Raw genomic sequence first — 20,001 nt, forward strand, 5'->3', positions numbered from 1 at the left:
TGTCAAAAAAGACATTTATGGTTATACAGTGGATTTCATTGAAATGCTGACTACAGTTTTAGTCCAATGACTACTTCTGGGACTAAGAATTTGATTATGTAATTTGGTAAATAGAATTAGCAAAATATCGATGACAACAAGGATTGGCTTTATTCATGGCCTCAATGCCTCATCATGGTATTCAACAAACTCCGACATGAGAGGAAAATACAAAAATGAAAACTGAGATCAAAGCCGTCAAAAAAAAAAAAAAACAGAGTGATGAGATAAGACGGCCGTGCTTAAATGCCATTCAAGATCAGGGAAATTCTATTGTAAATCCACTACTGGTAGACTTTACATTCACGGGTCCAAAGCCGTCAAAATCTGAATCTGAGTCCATTTCTCTGTAATCATTCCACTTTCCCGGAGAATCCTCATCCGGTCCACTCCTTGTCGGAGGCACATAGAGCTCAGAAACTGGAACCGGAAGAGGCTCTTCACTGAAATATTTGTCATTCAACATCTCCATAGCAGTAGCTCTGCTAGCTGGATCATAACATATAAGCTTCTTGAGCAGAGATATCACATCCCCTGAATGGTTGGGAAGGCAGCCTTCTATACCAAGAGGAGATTCTACTTTAGCAAATGAGATTGACTTGTAGTCTGGTAGATCGACACAACCTGGCCAGACCTCTTCGTTTAAATTTCCGAGCACGTTGGTTACTCTGCTGATCTGATCAATATCTGAAATCCCTGGAAATAAAGGCTCAAGAGACAAGATTTCTGCAAACACACAACCAAGCGACCATAGATCAACCTTTAACCCATACATTGTAGATCCATAGAGCAGTTCTGGTGGCCTAAACCATCGGGTTCCCACACAAGATGTCATCAAACCCTGTTCACCATCCAATGCCTCATCAGCATCATAAGAAAAAGAGTTCCTACCGAGATCATCATCCATTTCACTAACAGTGCACGTTGCAAGGCAAGATGTGTCTCCATCATGCACATTCGAGTCTTTATCGGTATCATCTCTTACAACCTTTTTAGCCTTGAGCTCTTCCACCTGTCTAAAGTATTCATCTTTACTCATCACTTCTCGTTCCTGACCATCAGACCCTTGCTGAGACGAGTTCTCATAATCAGGAATCACCTCAGGCGGTTCTCTGCTGGTTTCTCCATCTTTGTCTTCCACTTTGTAAGCATGTTGGTTTTCATCTGAAGCGACAAAATCAGGCTCCATGAGTATCCTAGCCTGTAAACGAGCCATGAAGCCAAAACACCTTTTTTACAAACCCAAGAGAAAATTTCACACAAAATATGGTAAAAACATAAAGAGGAGCTGAAAATAGGCAAAATCAAAGAACTCTTCATCTCCTAAACGAAGCATTCTTTTTTCTATCCAGAAATTAATCAAGGTTTATAGGTTCATCATCTAGAGGTTTTTCAATTTCGTGCATCAAACAATGGAAACAACAAACATCAGTATCATGATAATCACCTGACCAAAATCTGCAAGCTTAAGCACTCCATCATCAGATACCAACATATTCCCAGGCTTCAAATCCCTGTGGACAATCAAATTCCTGTGGCACGCATCAACGCCGGAAAGAATCTGAATCATCCATCTCTTGATCTCCCCCTCCGTAAACCCGTCGTCTCCTTCCTCCCCGCCTGATGATCCCTTCTTCCTCCTCTTGGCATCTCTGATCACCGCCGCGAGATCCGTCCTGAGGAACTCGAGCACAATCACGGCGTTCTCGTCCTCTCGCCAGAAATACTCGTGCATAACAACGATATTAGGAGATCCACTGAGGATGGTGAGCGCATCAATCTCCCGGAACGCCGACTGGTAATCGAAGATCTCTTTGAGCGCGACGATGAGACCGTCCGAGATACGTCGAGCTCTGTAGACGTCGGCGTAGGCTCCGGATCCGACTCGCTCGAAGATCTCATACTTGGCGATTATCTCCGGCCGGGTATGGATACTCCAGCTACTCGCCGGCTGTTTATCCATCTCTTTTATTACGGCGTCGTTTTGGACAGATTGTTCTTCCCTTTCCCGGTTTGATGATGATGATACATTTATACTACACTAACGATTTCCCCAGTTAAAAAAAAAAAAGATCCCGTTCTCAGATAGTAAATGACTAGATTACCCTCCACCATTTTTTTCCTTTTAGCAGAAAATTGACCAAACTAATTTACTACCGGTTAGAAGTTGGAACAAATTTTTGTCTATACTATTTGCATAGTTCATTGAATATAAATTATATATACTGTTGAACTGCATGAAGTCTGTTTTTTTAATTAATGTTACTTTGCCTCGTTTGTTTACTAGTAAACTGGTTTTCAGTTTGATTTCTTTCAATTTGGATTCATAATAGTTTTTGGTTCGATTTCGGTTTAGTCTGGTTTTAGTGATACAATATACAAGTCCCTCAAAGAACAAAAGTTTCAAATTTGAATCCACTAACTTGTTAACAAGACAAAAAGACAGAGTCTGCAAATCTACACAAGCTGAAACAGACAAGGAGTTTCACATACAAATAAGAGAACCAACAGTTCCCTTATCTTTCACAATTCCAATTTCAAACTAGGAAACCACAAAAAACGACCAGAGAAGAAAGAGAGTCACAATGTAGTTGTCGAGATTTGTATGCTGTGTCCTAAGCCGCGTTGCAGCCTCCACAGACAATACTCCTGCGCAGGTATATGAGAGGTGAGATTGATAAGAGTCTTGTTTGTAAAAATTTTACAGCAACATCTTCATAGAGTAAAACAAGAAAAGATACAATCTTTAAAGCGCTTACGCAATAGAGCAACCGGATCTTCTGTGTTTCTTCTTACTCCTCGTTACCTCCTTCCTCCTTGGAGGCTGAAGAACCACTTTGATCGCTGTGTCAAACACTGCTTTCACATTCTAACAAAAAAATCAAAAGCAAAAGAATCATAAAAAAGATTCTGACTTTTTCATCAAAACATTCCTCTTTCTGTGAAGGGGAACTTAACTTACCTGTTGAGTCTTGGAACTGCACTCGATATAAGCGGCTGCACCGATTTGCTTCCTCAATTCCTCTCCCTGTCTCCACCAAAAGTCATAAGCTTGAGAAAGCTTCATTCATGTCTAAAGATTCATTTCAAAAGCAAAACCAATTACGCAATATATACCTGAGCAGAGGTAATGACATTTGTGTGATCCGCGAGGTATCCCTTATCATCCCGGAGATCTTAAGAAGACCAAGACGTAATGTATCAGCCAATAGATATTCAAAACAAAGTACAAAAAACAAAAATCTCCGAAAGGAAAAAAGACTTGCCTAGCTTTGTACCAACAAGGACTATGGGAACATTTGGTGCAAACCGACGAAGTTCAGGCATCCACTGTATGTACACAAATCAACATTCACATAATTCACAATCCAAGTCTATTCCAAACCAAGGAGGAATCAAAACATTTACCTTCTTTAGTACATTCTCGTAACTCGCCTTGCTGATAAGCGAAAAGGCTAATACAAAAATATCAGCTCCTCTGTAACTCAATGGCCTCAGCCTACTGTAATCTTCTTGACCTTAAAGACACCAATAAAACAAACAAATGTATGAAAGATCCGACACATAGAAGACTTCTGAATCATCAGTTTCAAATCATTGGTTCACTGGTTTCAGAACTAAATTAGAAATTTTGTTTTTACCTGCAGTGTCCCATAGCCCTAGATTCACGATTTGTCCATCCACAGCGACATTGGCACTGAAATTATCGAACACAGTCGGTATATAATCCTGACAAACATGAACAAACAGCAAGAATCACGCATCATGCATTAGAGGAAACCTTAGAAACTGAAAAATGGAGAATAAAGAAGCAAGGAAACCAGATCTCTTCCCAAACTCTAGAATCTCATAAACCCAAGTGGAGAAACTAATTAAAAGAAAAATCAAATCAAATTTTTGAGAATTGTTAACCGGAATAAACCAAAAGAGAAATCATTGGTTCTTCTTCAAGCTAAACCCAGTTGGAAATACCAAGAACCCAGATGAAATCTCTGAAAATGAAAGCCACAGAGTCTGAATTTGAGGAAAACTCACAGTGGGAAACTTGTTGCTAGTGTAGGAGATAAGCATACATGTCTTTCCGACAGCTCCGTCTCCGACAGTAACACATTTGATGAACTTGGAAGCGCTCATCTTCTTTGTAAGAACAAGAATCGAAAACCCAGAAGACTTGAGGAAAATATGAACAAATACAGAAGCAGTTAAAGACAAGGAAGAAGAAGAGTGCTGAAGAAGACTAGAAATGAGCTTACAAGTGACGCTTGCAGTGAGAATCAACCACGGAAAGTACAGAACAAAAGAGTGTGAATTTCGATATACTAATTAATTTCTCAAGAGGGAAATGTGTTTTGTAGAGAGTCGAGACAGAGAGAGAGCAGCGATGAGAGTAAATGTGTCGGATTCTCAGGTTTCGTCAAAGTCAAAGTCTCAAAAAAAAAAAAAAAGTCTCAAAAAGGGCAACTTTATTGTCCCTCTCAATAAATTTCAAAAACTTGGCAAAACGAAAACACACACCATAAACCATTTGAAACCATATATCCTTTCTATCTAAAAAGTCTGATTTTTTCAACGGTTAGGTTAAAACACGTATCGACCGTTGTGGAATACGACATCGTTTCTACTTTTGTCTTCTTTTTGGTATCCAGCTAGTAGTGTTTTGTCTTGGGAGTTTCACGTTACTTCTCATTTGGATATACACGAGTATGTCTTGAGCCCTTCAAGGATTTTATGTTCGAGCCGTAATAATACCCTTTGTATACGCAATACATTCAAATTGGGTGACATTTTTTCTATTAATCGAATTGAAAATTTCCTCACTTCAGCTTGGATTTAAAAGTACAATTACCACAAGTGAGATCAAATTAATATTGGTCTGATACCTTAAACCAAGTCCATGTTGCTCCTCCCAGTCAAAAACTTCCACATCAGATTGCAAGTGTACCAAATTAGAAGAGAAAATTTGGGTTGTGTAGGCTAAAGATTATTTTCCAAATGTACCAAAATGTTATAAAGAACCACCAAACAAAAGCCTCCTGGGCTCGTTAAAACACCTAAGTCTTAAAAGGGAACATAAAGAGAGACACGAGAATTCAAAGTTTGAGAGATAGCATGAAAATACAAAGGAAGAAGTAACCAAAGGAACCGAGTTGGTTCTATCTACTCTTCATCTTCGTCGTCTTCGATCTCGTCAAACTCAGAATCATTACCAGACTCACTCTCCGAATCACTCAGCACATACCTCATTTGCTTCCTATTTGCTCTTTGAGGCCTCGCTGAGTTTCCCGACGACGCCGCCACAGTCTCACTACTCTCCTCCTCTTCCTTATTGTTGTTACTAACAGCTAACCTCCCCATCACTGAACCACTCTTCTTGTTAAACGGTGACGATCTCATCTTCCTCACTTTCTTATCCGGCGACACATTAACAACCTCCGCCGCTGGCTGCTTCTTGCTCGCCGCTGGTCCGCGTTTTCTCGGAGCTGCCGGTGGCTTCGCTGCTTTACTCGCCGCTGGTTTTCTTCCTCCTTTTGCTGGTTTTGCAGTAACCTCAACCACCACGTCGTCATCATCGTCATCCAAAGCTATTGCTGTCGATGTTTCTGTTGATAAACCCGCAGGAAATACAAGATTAACTTCATGATCTGTGGATTCTTTCTCAAAAATACGACATTTTTTTTTTGCTATTAGAAATCTTACTGCTTGAATTCTCAGAGGTGGCGCCGAAACTGTACTTAGCAAGCCTTTGAGCTAGATCCATCATCTCATCCTCATCTTCATCGACCTTTGCAGCTGGAGCAGCAGGCGCCTTCTTTTTGGCTCCTTGTCTACCTTTTGGCTTCGCCACTTCCACAACGGTGTTCTCTTTAAAAAACGTAAAGAAATGTATATAAGAGATCTATACATGAAAAAGAAATGCCAAACTTGAGAACTAGATTTACCTGTGTCCATTGCTGAACTGGAAGTCTCTGTGGTTTCTGATTCAATGGCTTTCTTTGTGGTCTTCTTCGGTGCTGGTTTCTTTGTCACCTGCTGTTTTCTACCCTTTGCTGGTGCTCCATTACCGGCCCTGAGCCTGATTTGTGTTGCCTTTCTCTCTTCTTCAGCTTGGGCATCGCTCAGATCAAGTTTCTGCAATGTAAGGAAAAAACATTGCATCAATGACAAATTGTTAATCGACTGCTATGCAAAGCGTTATAAAAGGATAGCTTGGTGAATCCATACATCTAGTTCTACATCAAGAGACGCTAGGTCTCTGAGCCAGAGGGATCTTGGTGTGGCTTTCTTCAGGTCCTCAACTTCTTCCTTCATTTTATCTCTATCTCCACATAACTCCTGTACTTTCTCTAGAGTCAACGTTGCTATGGCCAGTGCCAATAGGTAGTCATACTCTGAGCCAGTTATAAACGTGGAGCTTGAACTTGAAGCAGGAGCAGCATCTGAGTTTTCTTCAGTTGTATCTGCATCGACTGCTCCAGCAACTGCCGCTTCAACGGGCTTGGCCTTTTTTGGGAATGGTGTAAACCCTCTCTGTCTCAATTCCTGGACGAGATCAGCCTTCTTCCTATTGTTCACTATTATTTCTCCACTGACAACTCCAAGAATGAACTTCACTTTGTTTTCTATCTTCAGTAGCTCCAGTTCCATATTCTCCAGCATAATTTTCTGTATACATATCACACAGTTGATGTTAAACCATTGCCTTAATATCATAAACCTCTAAAAGACTGAATCATTGTTTGAGATTTCGAACCTTTCTCTTCTCATAGTATTGGAGCCTGAGGTCGAAAAACTCTTCAAGAACTGCAAGGTGGTGTTAGATATCAGTGTATATTATGGAGAAGAAAAACAGACTGAACAATTTGGGTCTTTTCTTACTTTGCTCTGGAGTCGCATATTTCTTTATCACGCTCTTTTCATCAAAGAGATGCATATTGGTTGTACCGACTGTCGTGGTGAGTTTGAACATTTTCAGAAAGCCCTCCTGCCGAGCTATCGCCATGTTCTCTTCACTCATTGTAAGCTCAAAGTGCACTGACGATTCGTCATGATACTCTCTGATTTCCTGAAAGAAAGAAGCAGAATAAATAAGAAAGAAACGTATAAGAGAATACAATCACAGTTTCTGATTTTAGGCATTCTACCAGAAAAAAAGGGACATTATTTGTCTTCAGTGCGTTCAAGAATTCCTTATAGTCATCGGTCCACCTTCTGATTGGTAACTCCGTAATACGAACAGTCGTTTCATCTATCTCCTCACACACACCAGTGATTGTGTAGGTTGACCCGCCTTCTTTGGACGCAGTTTTCTCAATGGTTCCTTTAAAACCCCTATACCAGGGATGCATAGGCACCATACTTTCACCATTAAGTAGACGCCTTACGTTGGCAACAATCTCTCTTGGGTTATAGTTTGGTATGAAAGTACTCCACCCAGTTCCTATACCTTCACAGCCATTGACTAATACTGTTGGAATGATGGGCATGTACCTAAAAAGCATTAACGTATCAAGTTAACTAGCCAAAAAAAGAAAAAGTCGGAATAGATGTACTAGATGAGCAAAGGATTACCATGTTGGCTCTATCTTTTGACCGTCTTCATTCAAGTAGTTAAGGAGGACATCGTCATCCTTGGGAAACAAGACCCTTGTTGCTGGAGAAAGCTTAGTAAAAATGTATCTTGCACTGGCTGCATCTTTTCCACCCTACGACCACCATCATGTCCACCAAGATGAGTACGAGAATGGATAAACAAGATGAGTAATGAATGCTCTATCAGCTATACTTACCGCAGTTCGTGTACCATATTGACCAATTGGTTGCAGCAGGTTGATGTTGTTGCTGCCAACATAATCCTGCGCCATACCGATGATGGTGCTGGCAAGAGACTGCTCGCCGTGATGATAAGCTGAGTGCTCCGATACATAACCAGCGAATTGGGCGACCTTGGCTTCCTTGATGAAATTCCTCTTAAACGAACAAAAAAGAACCTTTCGCTGACCAGGTTTTAGCCCATCAACCATGGAGGGAATTGACCTTTGGAGATCCGCCATTGAGAACAAGATAAGTTCTTTGTTCACAAAATCACTGTACGTAATTTTCTGTTCCTTCTGGTCAAGATGAGTGCCAGCCTGAATGAAAACTAACATCAGAACAGGCAGATACAATGGGCAAAGAACAGGTATCTTTACGGAAAATTCAGATGTCCAGCATACCTCAAAATTCGAAAGCCAATTCTTTCGGGCTTCGATTTTCTTTTTACTGAATGCAAGCTCAATAGCTTCACCATCTTGTTCATCCTCCCAGACAAAGTCCTTTTTGTGAAGATCAAGTCTCTTAAAATACTCTTTGCCCTCTTTAGACGTGCTTGTACCCAACCCCTAGAAAGACATAAGGACTATAATTAAGCAGAGAACATAAGCACTTTCCAAAATTGCTGTCTTAATAGTTACATTAGGAAGCAAACCTTGTAGTATTTGATAGTCCATCCGGTTGCATTACCCCTAAGACTTTCTTTCCATTCTTCGTACTCGGGCATTGAGTAAAATGACAGAACCGTTTTAGTCCTGTTGTTGCTAGCCTGAGTAAGATAAGTTTAGGGCAGTTGTTAAAATTCATGTATCTACTATGTCAAGCAAGATAAAATATTATGCAAGGATGAAGGTATTATACTTACCTTCACAATCGGTGTTATAAACTCAACAAGGAACGATGGAACTTTAAGTAACGTCGGCCAGAAAGAGTGGATGAAATTGATTAACAGCCCCTTTATATGGGAACCATCGTGATCCTGAAAAAGGTGGACAGAAAGATTTCATCAAATGAACATATATAAAGACAACACACATATATGTAGAACAATGCACTAAGTGTAAAGATAGGAAGTATACTTGATCGGTCATGATCATCATATGGCCATATCTCAGTGAGTTAACGTTTTCGTACACCATATTTTGCTTTAGTCCAAGGATCTTCTTAATGTTCTCAATTTCCTTATTGTTAGTGATCTGAGTGGTACTGGCTTCCCTGACATTCAATAACTTTCCTCGAAGTGGAAACACACCGTAATAGTCCCGACCCACTTCACCCAGCCCCGCCATCTGAACATAACGAGCATTAGCTATGTTGAAGTAAAAATAGAGAGTTAGCTGACAATAGATCAAAACCACTTACAGCTAGAGCTTTAGCTGAATCTCCTTCAGTTAATATCAGTGTACACTTTTGGGAGTTCCTCCCTCCAGCTTCGTTTGCATCCTCCAACTTCTCAACTTGAACCCTCCCAATTTTAGCTCCATCACTCTTCTTAAGGTCTTTGCTCTGCTTGAAAGTTGCCCATGAAAGCAAATTTTCTACTACTCCGGATTTAGCCACTAGAACAAAAATGACATGAAAAAACATATTTAAGCAGTCTTCTAGAAACCAGTTACATCAGTGATACCCAACTAGACAGATGAAGCAAAACATACCTTTCTTCAGAATATCTTCTGAAAGTTCGCATTTAGACCCGAAACTGCTCTGTCGAAGAGTCAATGTTTCTTTTGTTTGAGAATCAAAAGCAGGATTGTCAATCAGAGCATTGACAAATACCCACAGGTGGTTCTTCACGTTATGAGCCTTAACATTGGCGTGTTTGTTCTTCTTGTTCACGATATTGACTATGTAGTTTGTGATCTGACTGGTCACATAATCAACATGTGTGCCACCCTTGATTGTGGCAATGGAGTTGACAAAGCTAACCTGGTAACAGAAGAAAACATTGTTAAAAGTTATACTCAATCGTCATGAGATGAGTTGAGAGAAAGATAATATCACTCAAACACATACCTGCTGAAATTGTCCCTCACTTAGGCTCACACACACCTCCCATCTGTCACTAACTTTCTCAGTTATCCTAATCTCACACAAGAAAAAAAACAGAAGATCAAAATCAATTCCAATACAGAGTCTACTTATATAGGTGATCAATAAAAACGTTCATAGAACAAACAAACCTTGGGAGAGGGTCAGTCCTTGATTTATTGGCTGCGGTAAGGTAAAGATCAACATAATCACTGAACGATTTGATTGGAACTCGTTTACCATTCAGCTCCACCTTCACTGTCTTTCCCAAACATCCAGCAATATCAAACACTCTTTTACTCATTAGAGCAACCACATCGTCTTCTAAATGAGTCATGCTGAATTTCCCCAAATCTGGTTTGAAAGTGACCTTCGTCCAGTTATCACTCTTATTGCACTTGCTTATCACCGGCTCAGACTTCTTCCCCATATTGTTTGTAAACACCTACATATCACCAGATAATGTCAAGTTCCTAAAATTACTGTGATCAATCGATAATACCCTTAATCAGCAAGAGAAGCACCATAATACCAAACGAGATCAATGTAAATGCAAACAAAAGACACAGAAGCAAAATCCATTGTTGGTACCTGCTTGTATCTCTTCTGCCTCTTCCCATCGGCAGTTTCTATGGTGAATTCAGTGGAGAAGATGTTAGTAAGCTTCGCACCATACCCGTTTCTTCCACCGGTGGTCTTCTTCACATTGTCATCGTAGTTGCTGCTAGTCAGAAGATGACCAAAAATCATCTCAGGCACATAAACGCCTTCCTCCTGATGAATCTCGACGGGAACTCCATCTCCGCTGTTACAGACGCTGATCAGATTCTGTTCAACATCAATCACAACTTGGACAGAATCCATCGACGGATCCCTCTGTTTGTTGTCGGCGGCGTTCACGAGGATCTCGTCGAAGATCTTGTAAAGGCCAGGGACGTAAGTGACAGGACGATTCACCATCTCTTCGTTTTCGTATACCCAGAGAGTCTGGGTATGCTTTTCAATAGATCCGATGTAAGTATCTGGACGGAGAAGGATGTGCTCGAGCTGCGATTTCTTCTGGTACATCTCTTCGATCGTCTTCCCGCCGGCTCGCGATGCCGCCGGCTTCTTCCCCACATTGACGTTGTTGCTGCTCTGCAGCGGGAGTTTGGTAGCCATGGTGTTGGGGCAAATGAGAGTTTCTGAGACGGAAACTGTGTCGATCTCGTGACCTAGACGGAGAAATCAGAAGGAATGAATGAGAGAATCAACGAAATCTCGGAGATGGTTATGGAATTAGGTTTCTGGGTAGTAGAGACTAGAGAGAAAAAGGAGAAGCCGAAATGAAAGAGAGAATAGTGAGTGAGAGTGATACAGCGGTTTCAAATAAAAAAGTTGACCGAATCAAATTTCAAATTTTGAAACTGCGATAGGAGCGGGATAATGAGGTTTTTCAAAAAAAAAAAAAAAATTGAAAATCGTACGAAGAAAATAAAACAAAAAATTATTGATCTCTTGTGTAATTGCGAATATTTTTTTTCTTTTTCTGGTTATGTCATGTGTGCTTTACCCTTACGCTAATTTGGGTAAATGCGTACGCTTACACTATAACACATGATAATAATGATTCTGACAAACCCTTGTTACCAAAAAAATAATGATTCTGATGAAAATGAAATTTGGTTCAAAGTAACAAGATTGGTCCACCGAATCATAGCATTATGATAATATAGACATGTTTGCTAACAAGCTTAAAATTAGTAAAGTGTACAACAATTAGATTATTTGCCTAAAACAAAACTTACAAAAAAACAAGACGCTGATAGGCATGAATAAATATTCGATACTATCACATCCTAGTGTACCATCCATTATCATGGCATCAATATTCATGTTCTGTTATCGATTTATACTATCTTTTTATTGCTGATAATGGCTCTTTTTTGGCTAAACAGTCTTTCATTAATTGCATAAGCTTTTATGAAGGTTTTCTAAGCGTTTAAGAAAGAAGAAGAAAAAAGATATTGTATTTTGCAAAACAAAAACGAAGTGTGATGTTTTTATAATGATATATCCGGTAAATCCAGATATATGACTCCTGAAAGCTTTTCCCAAGCATAAAAAAATATTACATGTCATGAAGGTTTGATACTAGTGATTGAATGCGAGATTCATGTGTTCCACCTAACAATATAAATTATCATTATCCGAAATAAATTCAAATCTCGGAAGGAGTAATGTTACGATGATCATATACACATAGAAATAACCAAAACCGATCCTAAAAAAGAACCCGACATTAACAAAACGTAAATTGCTAATATATAGCTTCAAGTTTTAAACAGATGAACAAAACAAAGCTGCTCTTATTATTAGAAAAAGAAAACAGATCGATACATCTTATTTTTACGTTACACTCTTTATTAGAACTTAGAATACACATCCACAATTCCACACTATTGTGATTGAATCTTATGGCTTCTGTGTGGAGGCAACAAACCAACGAACTTGACGAGAACATCGACGGAGTTTTGCGCGGCGAGGCTGCCGAACAAGTCAGCCTCGTTGGAAACGTCGGAGCCACCGCCGGCGAGATCGGAGAGGGCACGAATGACGACGAAAGGGAGGCTTTGCTGGTGGCAGATGAGAGCTACGGCGGCGCTTTCCATTTCGACGGCGGTGGCGTTGAATTTGGAGCGGAGGAAAGTCCGGTAAGCTGCGTTGTCGACGAAGACGCTTGCACTCACCCCACGGTCAACGATGGTTACCTTCGGTGCTCGAGGAAGGCACGTGGTGTTCACGCACTGTGGTAGTTTCGTGCCCTGTTTTTTTTTTGGTTTGAATATAAGAATGTAATCATTTCACGTATCATATAATGTAACACGTACAATCCAATAGTTTCATGTGTCAAATGTAACACGTATAGAAGACGCAACAATATCATAAGAGTGGAACATTTTTTACTGATAAGAATGTAACAATCTAATAAATTCTACATATAGCACATATATGTACAGTTCGAATCTATTTAACGTACATTTGATGCCTTATTTTTTCGAACTACATTATACATGTATAGCTGGATATTAGTGATTTTTATAGAGCGTGACCATGAAACGTGGAAGTTTAAATATATATATAGTCAAATATGTATATTATATATCTAATATAGGCGTCACCTAACGGACTAACGTGTTGTAGATATTTGCAAATATATACGAAAACGCAACTTGGTTATAAAATAAATTATGAAAATCAAAACAGATCTAAATATGTGAGTATTTGTCAAACCTCGAGTTGGCGTGCAAGATCCAAGTAGGACTTGTCAACGGGAATCCAGAACACGTGTTCCCGGACTTCGGGAGTTCCGGTGACCGGAAATATTTCTTCCGGTTGGTACCAAATTCTATTGAGCAAGTTCTCGGTTTGGTTACTGTAATTGGAAAACTGGAGATAACCAATATTCCGAGTATAGTCTCCGCCGGCTTCCAAAGCCAACTCGTCGTCAATTCCATCTCCATACCTCTGTATTCGAATTTGTAAAATGAGTAAAGCATTTAAGGATATGCATATGATACCACCAAAAATATATGAATGTCACGGTAATATATACTTATATTTAGATCTACATAGTTTCAATTGATGTATCATAGTAGGTTTTGAACATGTACTATAGCTTTAACTTTCAACATCTAATATTTATGCAAACATATAACTATAAGGCCATTGACATTTGTGCCTAGATCGTTATTATCAGTCATCCAAAATGGTGACAATATTTAACAGCTGGTATACTGATGTCAACAGCAACAAAATAAAAAAAGTAATAGCTGCTATTGGTTAAATATCGTTCGCAAGCAAGGTCATACATGTATATTATAGTAGATTTGGTAAGTTAATAGACCCGACCTGCCAATTCCAAAGACCAGTGTGAGCCCAAGATTTAGGAATAGTGACGTCACCGATCTCTAGGTTAACATCTGCGTTTCCAGCGATTCCATAATGCAACACTCCTTTCAGCCTAAACAGGCTTACTAGTAATTGAGTTGCTACTCCTGCATTTACCTGTTCATATGTATATTAATTATTGTTTAATAAAACTTAATTATATCAACGGATCAAACTTTTTTTTTTTACAAAAAGGGGAAAGAGTTGTATTTGGTAAATGAACGTACCATTCCTAATCCCGTCATCACGATTACCACTCGTTGGTTTGATATTTTTCCAAATCTAAATCTTCTACCTGCGTGATTTTTATATAAAACATATCAATAATTTAGGTACCTATCTATGTATTTTATAGATGTAATCAATGACCTATACAAGAAATAGTTGACTTTGTTAATTGATTCGATGAATCTATAGTTTTGATTTTAAAAACGTTATTCATGTACATTTTCAATAACAATGAAAACAATTTTTACCAGCGAAATCGATGAAGGGCAAAGAGGGATATGGAACATAGGCTTGAGAAGCGAGAAGAGGATTAAGCTCAAAGTTGTTTGGAGCTACAATCCCCAAATAAGGACCTCTCTTATTCATCCTCTCTATTTTGCTCAAAACTGATCGAGATATTTCACCATTTGCTTCTTGGATAACATTTCCAATAAACAAAATAACCACAAGAAGACCAATCAAAAAGTGTCCCATAACTTCTCTATCTCTTTTTCTCTCTTGCCATTTCTTTTATGCTTCTCGTGAGCCTTCATATCTTCCCGTTGGGTTCCTTTTATTTATGTACATGCAAATGCATTATATTAGTATATAGTATACGCACGTTATAACAAACGTGGATATTTTTATATGCTCAACTATTATGGGTGGGCCTAGAGCCGGTGAAAGATTTATAGACGTGATGTGATTAGTAATTTAGTATGTGTAGTAGAGTAAAAATAGGGGAGATAAGAAAGAAGAGAGAAAGAGAGAGGAAAATTAAGGGATAATTATTATTTTTTTAATTTTTTTTTTTGGATAATAGAAGGACATTGTTTCTTCCTCCGGTATTATGTGGAGGACAAATACCCTCTATAATAAGTCTTTCCTTCCCCTTTTTAGTCGGAAATTGTCTTCTTCTTCTTTTTTCTGCTTCTTTTCACCTGATTGATGCACTATAAGAAAAATCTCACAGTAATCTATTATCTTAAAACAGAAGCACATTTAGTACTTGTTTCCAAACACTCTTAATTTTTTTTAAGTGTTTAAAAGTAATTTTAATAATTATTTATATTTAATTTCGAAAATTAGTTACTCCCTCTGTTTCATTATAGATGATTTTCTGAATATTTACACACAGATTAAGAAAGCTATAAATGCTCAATTATTTACTGTTTATTTTTGTTAATTAAGTTACTTTTACAACTGATTTCATTATTTTTATTATTACTTTTTCTTCATTAATATTATTCATTCAATTTAAAGAAGAAACATAGATTAATTAGATGTAGGAAATCAAATATTATGAAACAAGAAAAAAAACCTAGAATATCAACTATAATGAAACAGAGGGAGTATTAATTTAAATATTTTTAGAGTTCCTTAAATATAGGTAATTTAGATTTGATTTGATTAAAATAATAAATCAGATTTTAATTTAGATTTGATTTAAAGATTCTAATTTAAATAATTTCTATACTATTAAACATTTTTATCAAAAATATCTAAAATTTTTGAAAAAAATATAATTCACATATGAAAAATAATGGTCATATTTGAAATATAAAATATTTATAATGATTTAAATGATATGATATTTATGTTGCTTATATAATATATTTACGATTATGATTTATTTACAAATTAATAATAAAATAATAGGTAAAATTCAAATGTATAATTTAAATATTAAAAATATTTTTTTTTAAATTCATAGAACTAAAAATATATATAAAAACTGGGTTAAAAATATTTTAGTAACTAAAATCATTAATTTTGAATTATACACGTATATCAAAAATATATTTTTCATACAAAATAAAAACATAAAAAATTTTTAAAAATTATTGCATACACTATAATGTGGTTTGAAAAACCAGTTGTACACTCTCTTCGTTGATTAAATTTTAGAAAACTATAATGCTAAATAATACTGTTAATACATCTCAAACTTTTAACAAATATTTATATTATACGGTAATATGAACGGAAAAGTTAGAATTATGTTTTCATAATAAATCATTTTGAATTAATATTAGTGGACGGGTTAAAATTATATTTTATAATCATAATTAATTTTAATAGTATAAAAATATATCTAAACACAAAAATCAATATTTTCACTTATTAAAAAATATATTTATAAAAATAATTATATCTAAACTCAAAAAACATAAATTATATTACAAAATTCGTTAAACAATAAAAAATATTCCCGTGCGATGCACGGAGTTAGAATCTAGTTAGTTTTTATTTTAATCTACATTCCCCTCTATTTTCAGCTGCACCCTATATCTTTGTTGGAGTAATTTCTTTATCTTTTTTTTTCTAAATTACTACTTCGTCTTGTATATACTATAGACAATAGTATATGTAATTAGGAAAACAAAATCTCAAGCAAGGTTTATTTATATAGAAGTGATTAATTACGGATTTATTATCATGCTAACATGTAACATCCATTTTTAAAAAATTCAAATGAAACAAGAGGATAATCGCATCGACTCCTTGCGTGTAAACTATTCATGTAGTATACATATATATATATATATATATATATATATATATATATTCTGTTAACGTAAACTATATTTAGAACACGTTATATATGTATGTAATCATGTAAAACACACGTACGAAACTAATTAAATTAAGAACCCTTATTACAAAAAAAAACTTATTAAATTAAGACAATCTAATACGTCTGCTAACGGTGACCAAAGAAAAAGTTTACTGAAAAGCGCCGTCGTAAAAAAATAAAATTGTTCGTTGGAAGGACAAAAATGAAATAGCCACAATCACAAGCTAAATTCTTCATTTGACGGAAAACATATAAAGAATATTATGGTCCAATTTTAAGCCGTGGGGAGACTGGAGACATCATAAAAAGAGGGTCGTTGGACAGCCGTTGTTGGACAGCCGTTGTTGGACACATTATCAAGAAATATTTTTATGGCCATATTATAATATGGTATTATAATAGACATCATAACATTAATTAATGTTTATCAAGAAAAAGCCGTGGGGAGATGGTAGACATCATAACATTAATTAATGTATGTTTAACATAAAACTTAAAGGTATAAATGCCACATTGAATGGTCTTCACTATCCAATGGCTTTTCCGTTTTGCTAACTAACACGGTAACGGGACACTGCATGGATACTGATTCTTAATACATAAGTCCTCAGTAAATGCGCTATTAAAAACATTAAAACACATTGATTATTAGTAATTTAGTTAATGTTATAATAAAATTTGATAGATATTATTTACTTTGATAGTCTCATAATCTGGAGTGAAAAAGGGCAAGCCCAGCTCCCAACTCCAATATGATGAAACTGTAATTTCTTCGTCTAAGGTACGCAGACTCTTTCCCGAAGCAATGTATACGTGAGGATCTTCTTGTTGTGATGGTGTATAATCTGGTGGAGACGGCATTCTGCAACCTTCGTATGACTAATATCTTTCTAAAGGCAATACTTTTTCTCTCTAAAAGCAATCTTTTTATTTTATCGTCTTTGATGGGAGTATAGTTTGACTTGTCACAAATTGCTCCATAAAAGAGAGCATAGAACTCACCAAATCACTTAAAAACAAAGAACTCAAAGCACTTGTATCCTACATACATCCCATGCACATGTTTTTTCAATACAAAGCTAAATATGTAAAACTATGTTAAGATGATATGACAAGCATAATCCTTTATAACTAAGAAAGAATACTTTGTATAATTTGTGTCATCTCCTCAATGTGATTATTAGGTTAGATATTACAATAGCCCAACATGTACTTACAAAAAGAAAATGAAATAAGGTATATCAAAATTACATTGGTCAGTAATTGTGCACTTAGTTTTGTAAGGCTATGTAATTGTAGGATCATATACGATTCTATATGGTGGATTGTTTCCCTACTTATTCAAAGATAAGTATGATTATCCATACAACGTCGGCCTTCTTGGTATATTGGGACTTCACTATTACAATATTCAAAAGATAATTTAATCTAATCCAATATTTAATCTTTCTTTTATGTTTTGAATGGAGGGAACTGTTGTTTTACATATGATATTATATTTTACCATTTTACATCTTATAGGGAACTAATCTCAAAGTGATTGCTATAAACAAAAACAATTCTGAGATGGTTGGGGTGGTTTCTCTAAATTACAAAACGTTGGAGGTCATGGATACATCCAACAACTTTCCTTGCAATTTTCAAACTTGTGTTTCCCAAGATATGGTTCCACATAAGGCATCCCTAATAATGCAGACCGAACTTTCCAGACTAAAAGGTGAGTGGAATTTGTATTGTGTTGTCCCCTAACTTGCTATAGTCTAGAATCTTTTTAAAAAAAAAATTGGAAATGAACAAGGTAATCATACAAACTAAAAAGAACAGAAAGGAGTTGCCGCATATGAAGCTGAAGGCGAGCAATGCTATCTTCTACATGAGTTTTAAGGGCAACGGTGACCCGATGGGTATCCGTGTCGAGTACCAAATGATTGTAGGAGAACCATGGATGGGATGCCTGGACACATTTGTCTAGAAGTTGATTCTCGGACCTACAAATCCAACTTAATAAAGATATTTCCTCAAGGTCTACTACGATTATGTGTTTATCTCTGTTAACTTAATCAACTTTATTTTAGAATGCAGTGAGGTTTATCGCTGTTTCACAGTAGCACTAATAGTAAGTAGCACAATAGATGATGCTTTTATGTGTAGCTTTCCTTCCGAGTATGACACCTTGTTTAAAATATTAACTTATCTGAATGCTTGCTTTTAGTCAAATTAGTTATATTTTTTTTTAGATATATAATTTTTGTAATAAGTGACAAAATTTTATTTTTGTATTTAGATATATTTTTTTTTTAATTTTTTCTAATATTATTATGAGTATGATCACAAAAACGTAATTTTAATCCGGTCATTTTATTAATTAAAAAATAATTGTTATTATAAAAACATATTCCTAATTCACTCATTCTATTAATCCAAAAATAACCGTGGTTATAAAACCATAATTCTAACATGTCCGTTCATATCACTATATTATATAAATATTTGTTAATTTTAAAATAATTTTTATCTTGATATCTTGCATATTTTGATAATCCAACCCGCATAAGACCAAAATTATTTAAAAAAATCTAATATGTCCCATCAAATTACCATATAATTTTAATATTTATTATTTTTAATATACGTAATTTTAGTTTGATTAAATATAATTAAAAATAAATATAATAACATATTTATCAATCATATTATTGATATGTATTATTCTGAAAATATTATTTAAATTTCAAATGTCAAACTAAATCTAACATATATTTAAAGAAGTCTAAAGTAATTTAAATCAAAATTTATTTTTCGAAATTAAAGTTATTGATAGAAAAAATTAAATAGTTTAAATTTTAAATTAAATACAACCTATATTTAAGGAAATATTTAGTTATCTAAATAAAAATCTTAATTTTTGGAATTAAATGTATATATAAAATAAATTGTATTTTTAAATAATTTTGGAATAAATTGAAATAATTTTAAAATTATTTCTAATATATATTTTTTTAAAAACTTTAGGAGTGTTTAGAAGCAAGTACTAAAAATACTTCTGTTTTAATATATATATTATATTATTTGCTATGATGTCATAGTTTCTTCACATGCATATATGATTAATACAAAGCTTTTTTTCGTTTGAATGGAAATTTAAAAATCAAGTTTGTTGGAAGACCACTACAAAGAAAGAGAGGAAATTGTCAAAACGAAATTTTGATTACATCATTTCAATTGTATAAACTCAATCTTATGTTGTCGATTCACATTTATTTAGGACCATATGATGCCAATAGTATAACGTTACTATTAAGTATTTTTGGGCATCTATTCTAGTTTTATCTCTTATATCCAACTATTTTCAAGTAGTCGGGACTAGAAAATATATAGGCGCCTATCTTTATTGCATCTTTCAATAATTT

At 35.7% G+C, this 20,001-nt stretch overlaps 4 protein-coding genes and 1 pseudogene across 6 annotated transcripts; 1 reads left to right on the forward strand and 4 right to left on the reverse strand.

Annotated features, from left to right (window-relative positions):
* Positions 1–89: 89 nt before the first annotated feature.
* LOC18028770 (cyclin-dependent kinase F-1) lies at positions 90–2,044 on the reverse strand. Its single transcript, XM_006412830.2, has 2 exons — positions 1,487–2,044; positions 90–1,240 (listed from the first exon to the last, which is right to left on the reverse strand). Exons 1-2 carry the CDS (start codon positions 2,000–2,002, stop codon positions 299–301), a joined length of 1,458 nt encoding a protein of 485 aa, XP_006412893.1. The 5' UTR covers positions 2,003–2,044; the 3' UTR covers positions 90–298.
* A 411-nt stretch (positions 2,045–2,455) lies between these two features.
* Positions 2,456–4,435, reverse strand: LOC18028771 (rac-like GTP-binding protein ARAC7). Of its 3 annotated transcripts, none has more exons than XM_024148717.1 (9): positions 4,293–4,435; positions 4,075–4,209; positions 3,681–3,768; positions 3,448–3,557; positions 3,306–3,369; positions 3,157–3,215; positions 3,002–3,067; positions 2,799–2,908; positions 2,456–2,688 (listed from the first exon to the last, which is right to left on the reverse strand). In XM_024148717.1, the coding sequence occupies exons 2-9, from the start codon at positions 4,171–4,173 to the stop codon at positions 2,655–2,657; spliced, it is 630 nt and encodes a 209-aa protein (XP_024004485.1). In that variant the 5' UTR covers positions 4,174–4,209; positions 4,293–4,435; the 3' UTR covers positions 2,456–2,654. The 3 variants fall into 3 exon arrangements, with proteins under 3 accessions (XP_024004485.1, XP_024004486.1, XP_006412894.1); XM_024148718.1 differs by having other exon boundaries at positions 4,075–4,176; positions 4,293–4,415; XM_006412831.2 differs by lacking the exon at positions 4,293–4,435 and having other exon boundaries at positions 4,075–4,275.
* Positions 4,436–5,002: 567 nt separating this feature from the next.
* LOC18028772 (DNA topoisomerase 2) lies at positions 5,003–11,037 on the reverse strand. Its single transcript, XM_024148715.1, has 18 exons — positions 10,468–11,037; positions 10,029–10,321; positions 9,862–9,928; positions 9,504–9,774; positions 9,211–9,407; positions 8,928–9,137; positions 8,714–8,827; positions 8,504–8,617; positions 8,253–8,417; positions 7,827–8,168; positions 7,609–7,742; positions 7,182–7,527; positions 6,916–7,102; positions 6,791–6,840; positions 6,262–6,702; positions 5,979–6,168; positions 5,737–5,901; positions 5,003–5,639 (listed from the first exon to the last, which is right to left on the reverse strand). The coding sequence occupies exons 1-18, from the start codon at positions 11,035–11,037 to the stop codon at positions 5,197–5,199; spliced, it is 4,299 nt and encodes a 1,432-aa protein (XP_024004483.1). The 3' UTR covers positions 5,003–5,196.
* Positions 11,038–12,206: 1,169 nt separating this feature from the next.
* On the reverse strand, positions 12,207–14,565 carry LOC18028773 (bark storage protein A). The gene is made up of 5 exons (XM_006412833.2): positions 14,283–14,565; positions 14,034–14,101; positions 13,768–13,923; positions 13,150–13,383; positions 12,207–12,680 (listed from the first exon to the last, which is right to left on the reverse strand). The coding sequence occupies exons 1-5, from the start codon at positions 14,506–14,508 to the stop codon at positions 12,315–12,317; spliced, it is 1,050 nt and encodes a 349-aa protein (XP_006412896.1). The 5' UTR covers positions 14,509–14,565; the 3' UTR covers positions 12,207–12,314.
* Positions 14,566–17,424: 2,859 nt separating this feature from the next.
* On the forward strand, positions 17,425–18,699 carry LOC112081879 (annotated as a pseudogene).
* Positions 18,700–20,001: the final 1,302 nt, after the last annotated feature.

This window comes from Eutrema salsugineum, unplaced genomic scaffold, assembly GCF_000478725.1.
Source record: "Eutrema salsugineum unplaced genomic scaffold, Eutsalg1_0 scaffold_1, whole genome shotgun sequence".
In the NCBI taxonomy this organism is placed as follows: domain Eukaryota; kingdom Viridiplantae; phylum Streptophyta; class Magnoliopsida; order Brassicales; family Brassicaceae; genus Eutrema; species Eutrema salsugineum.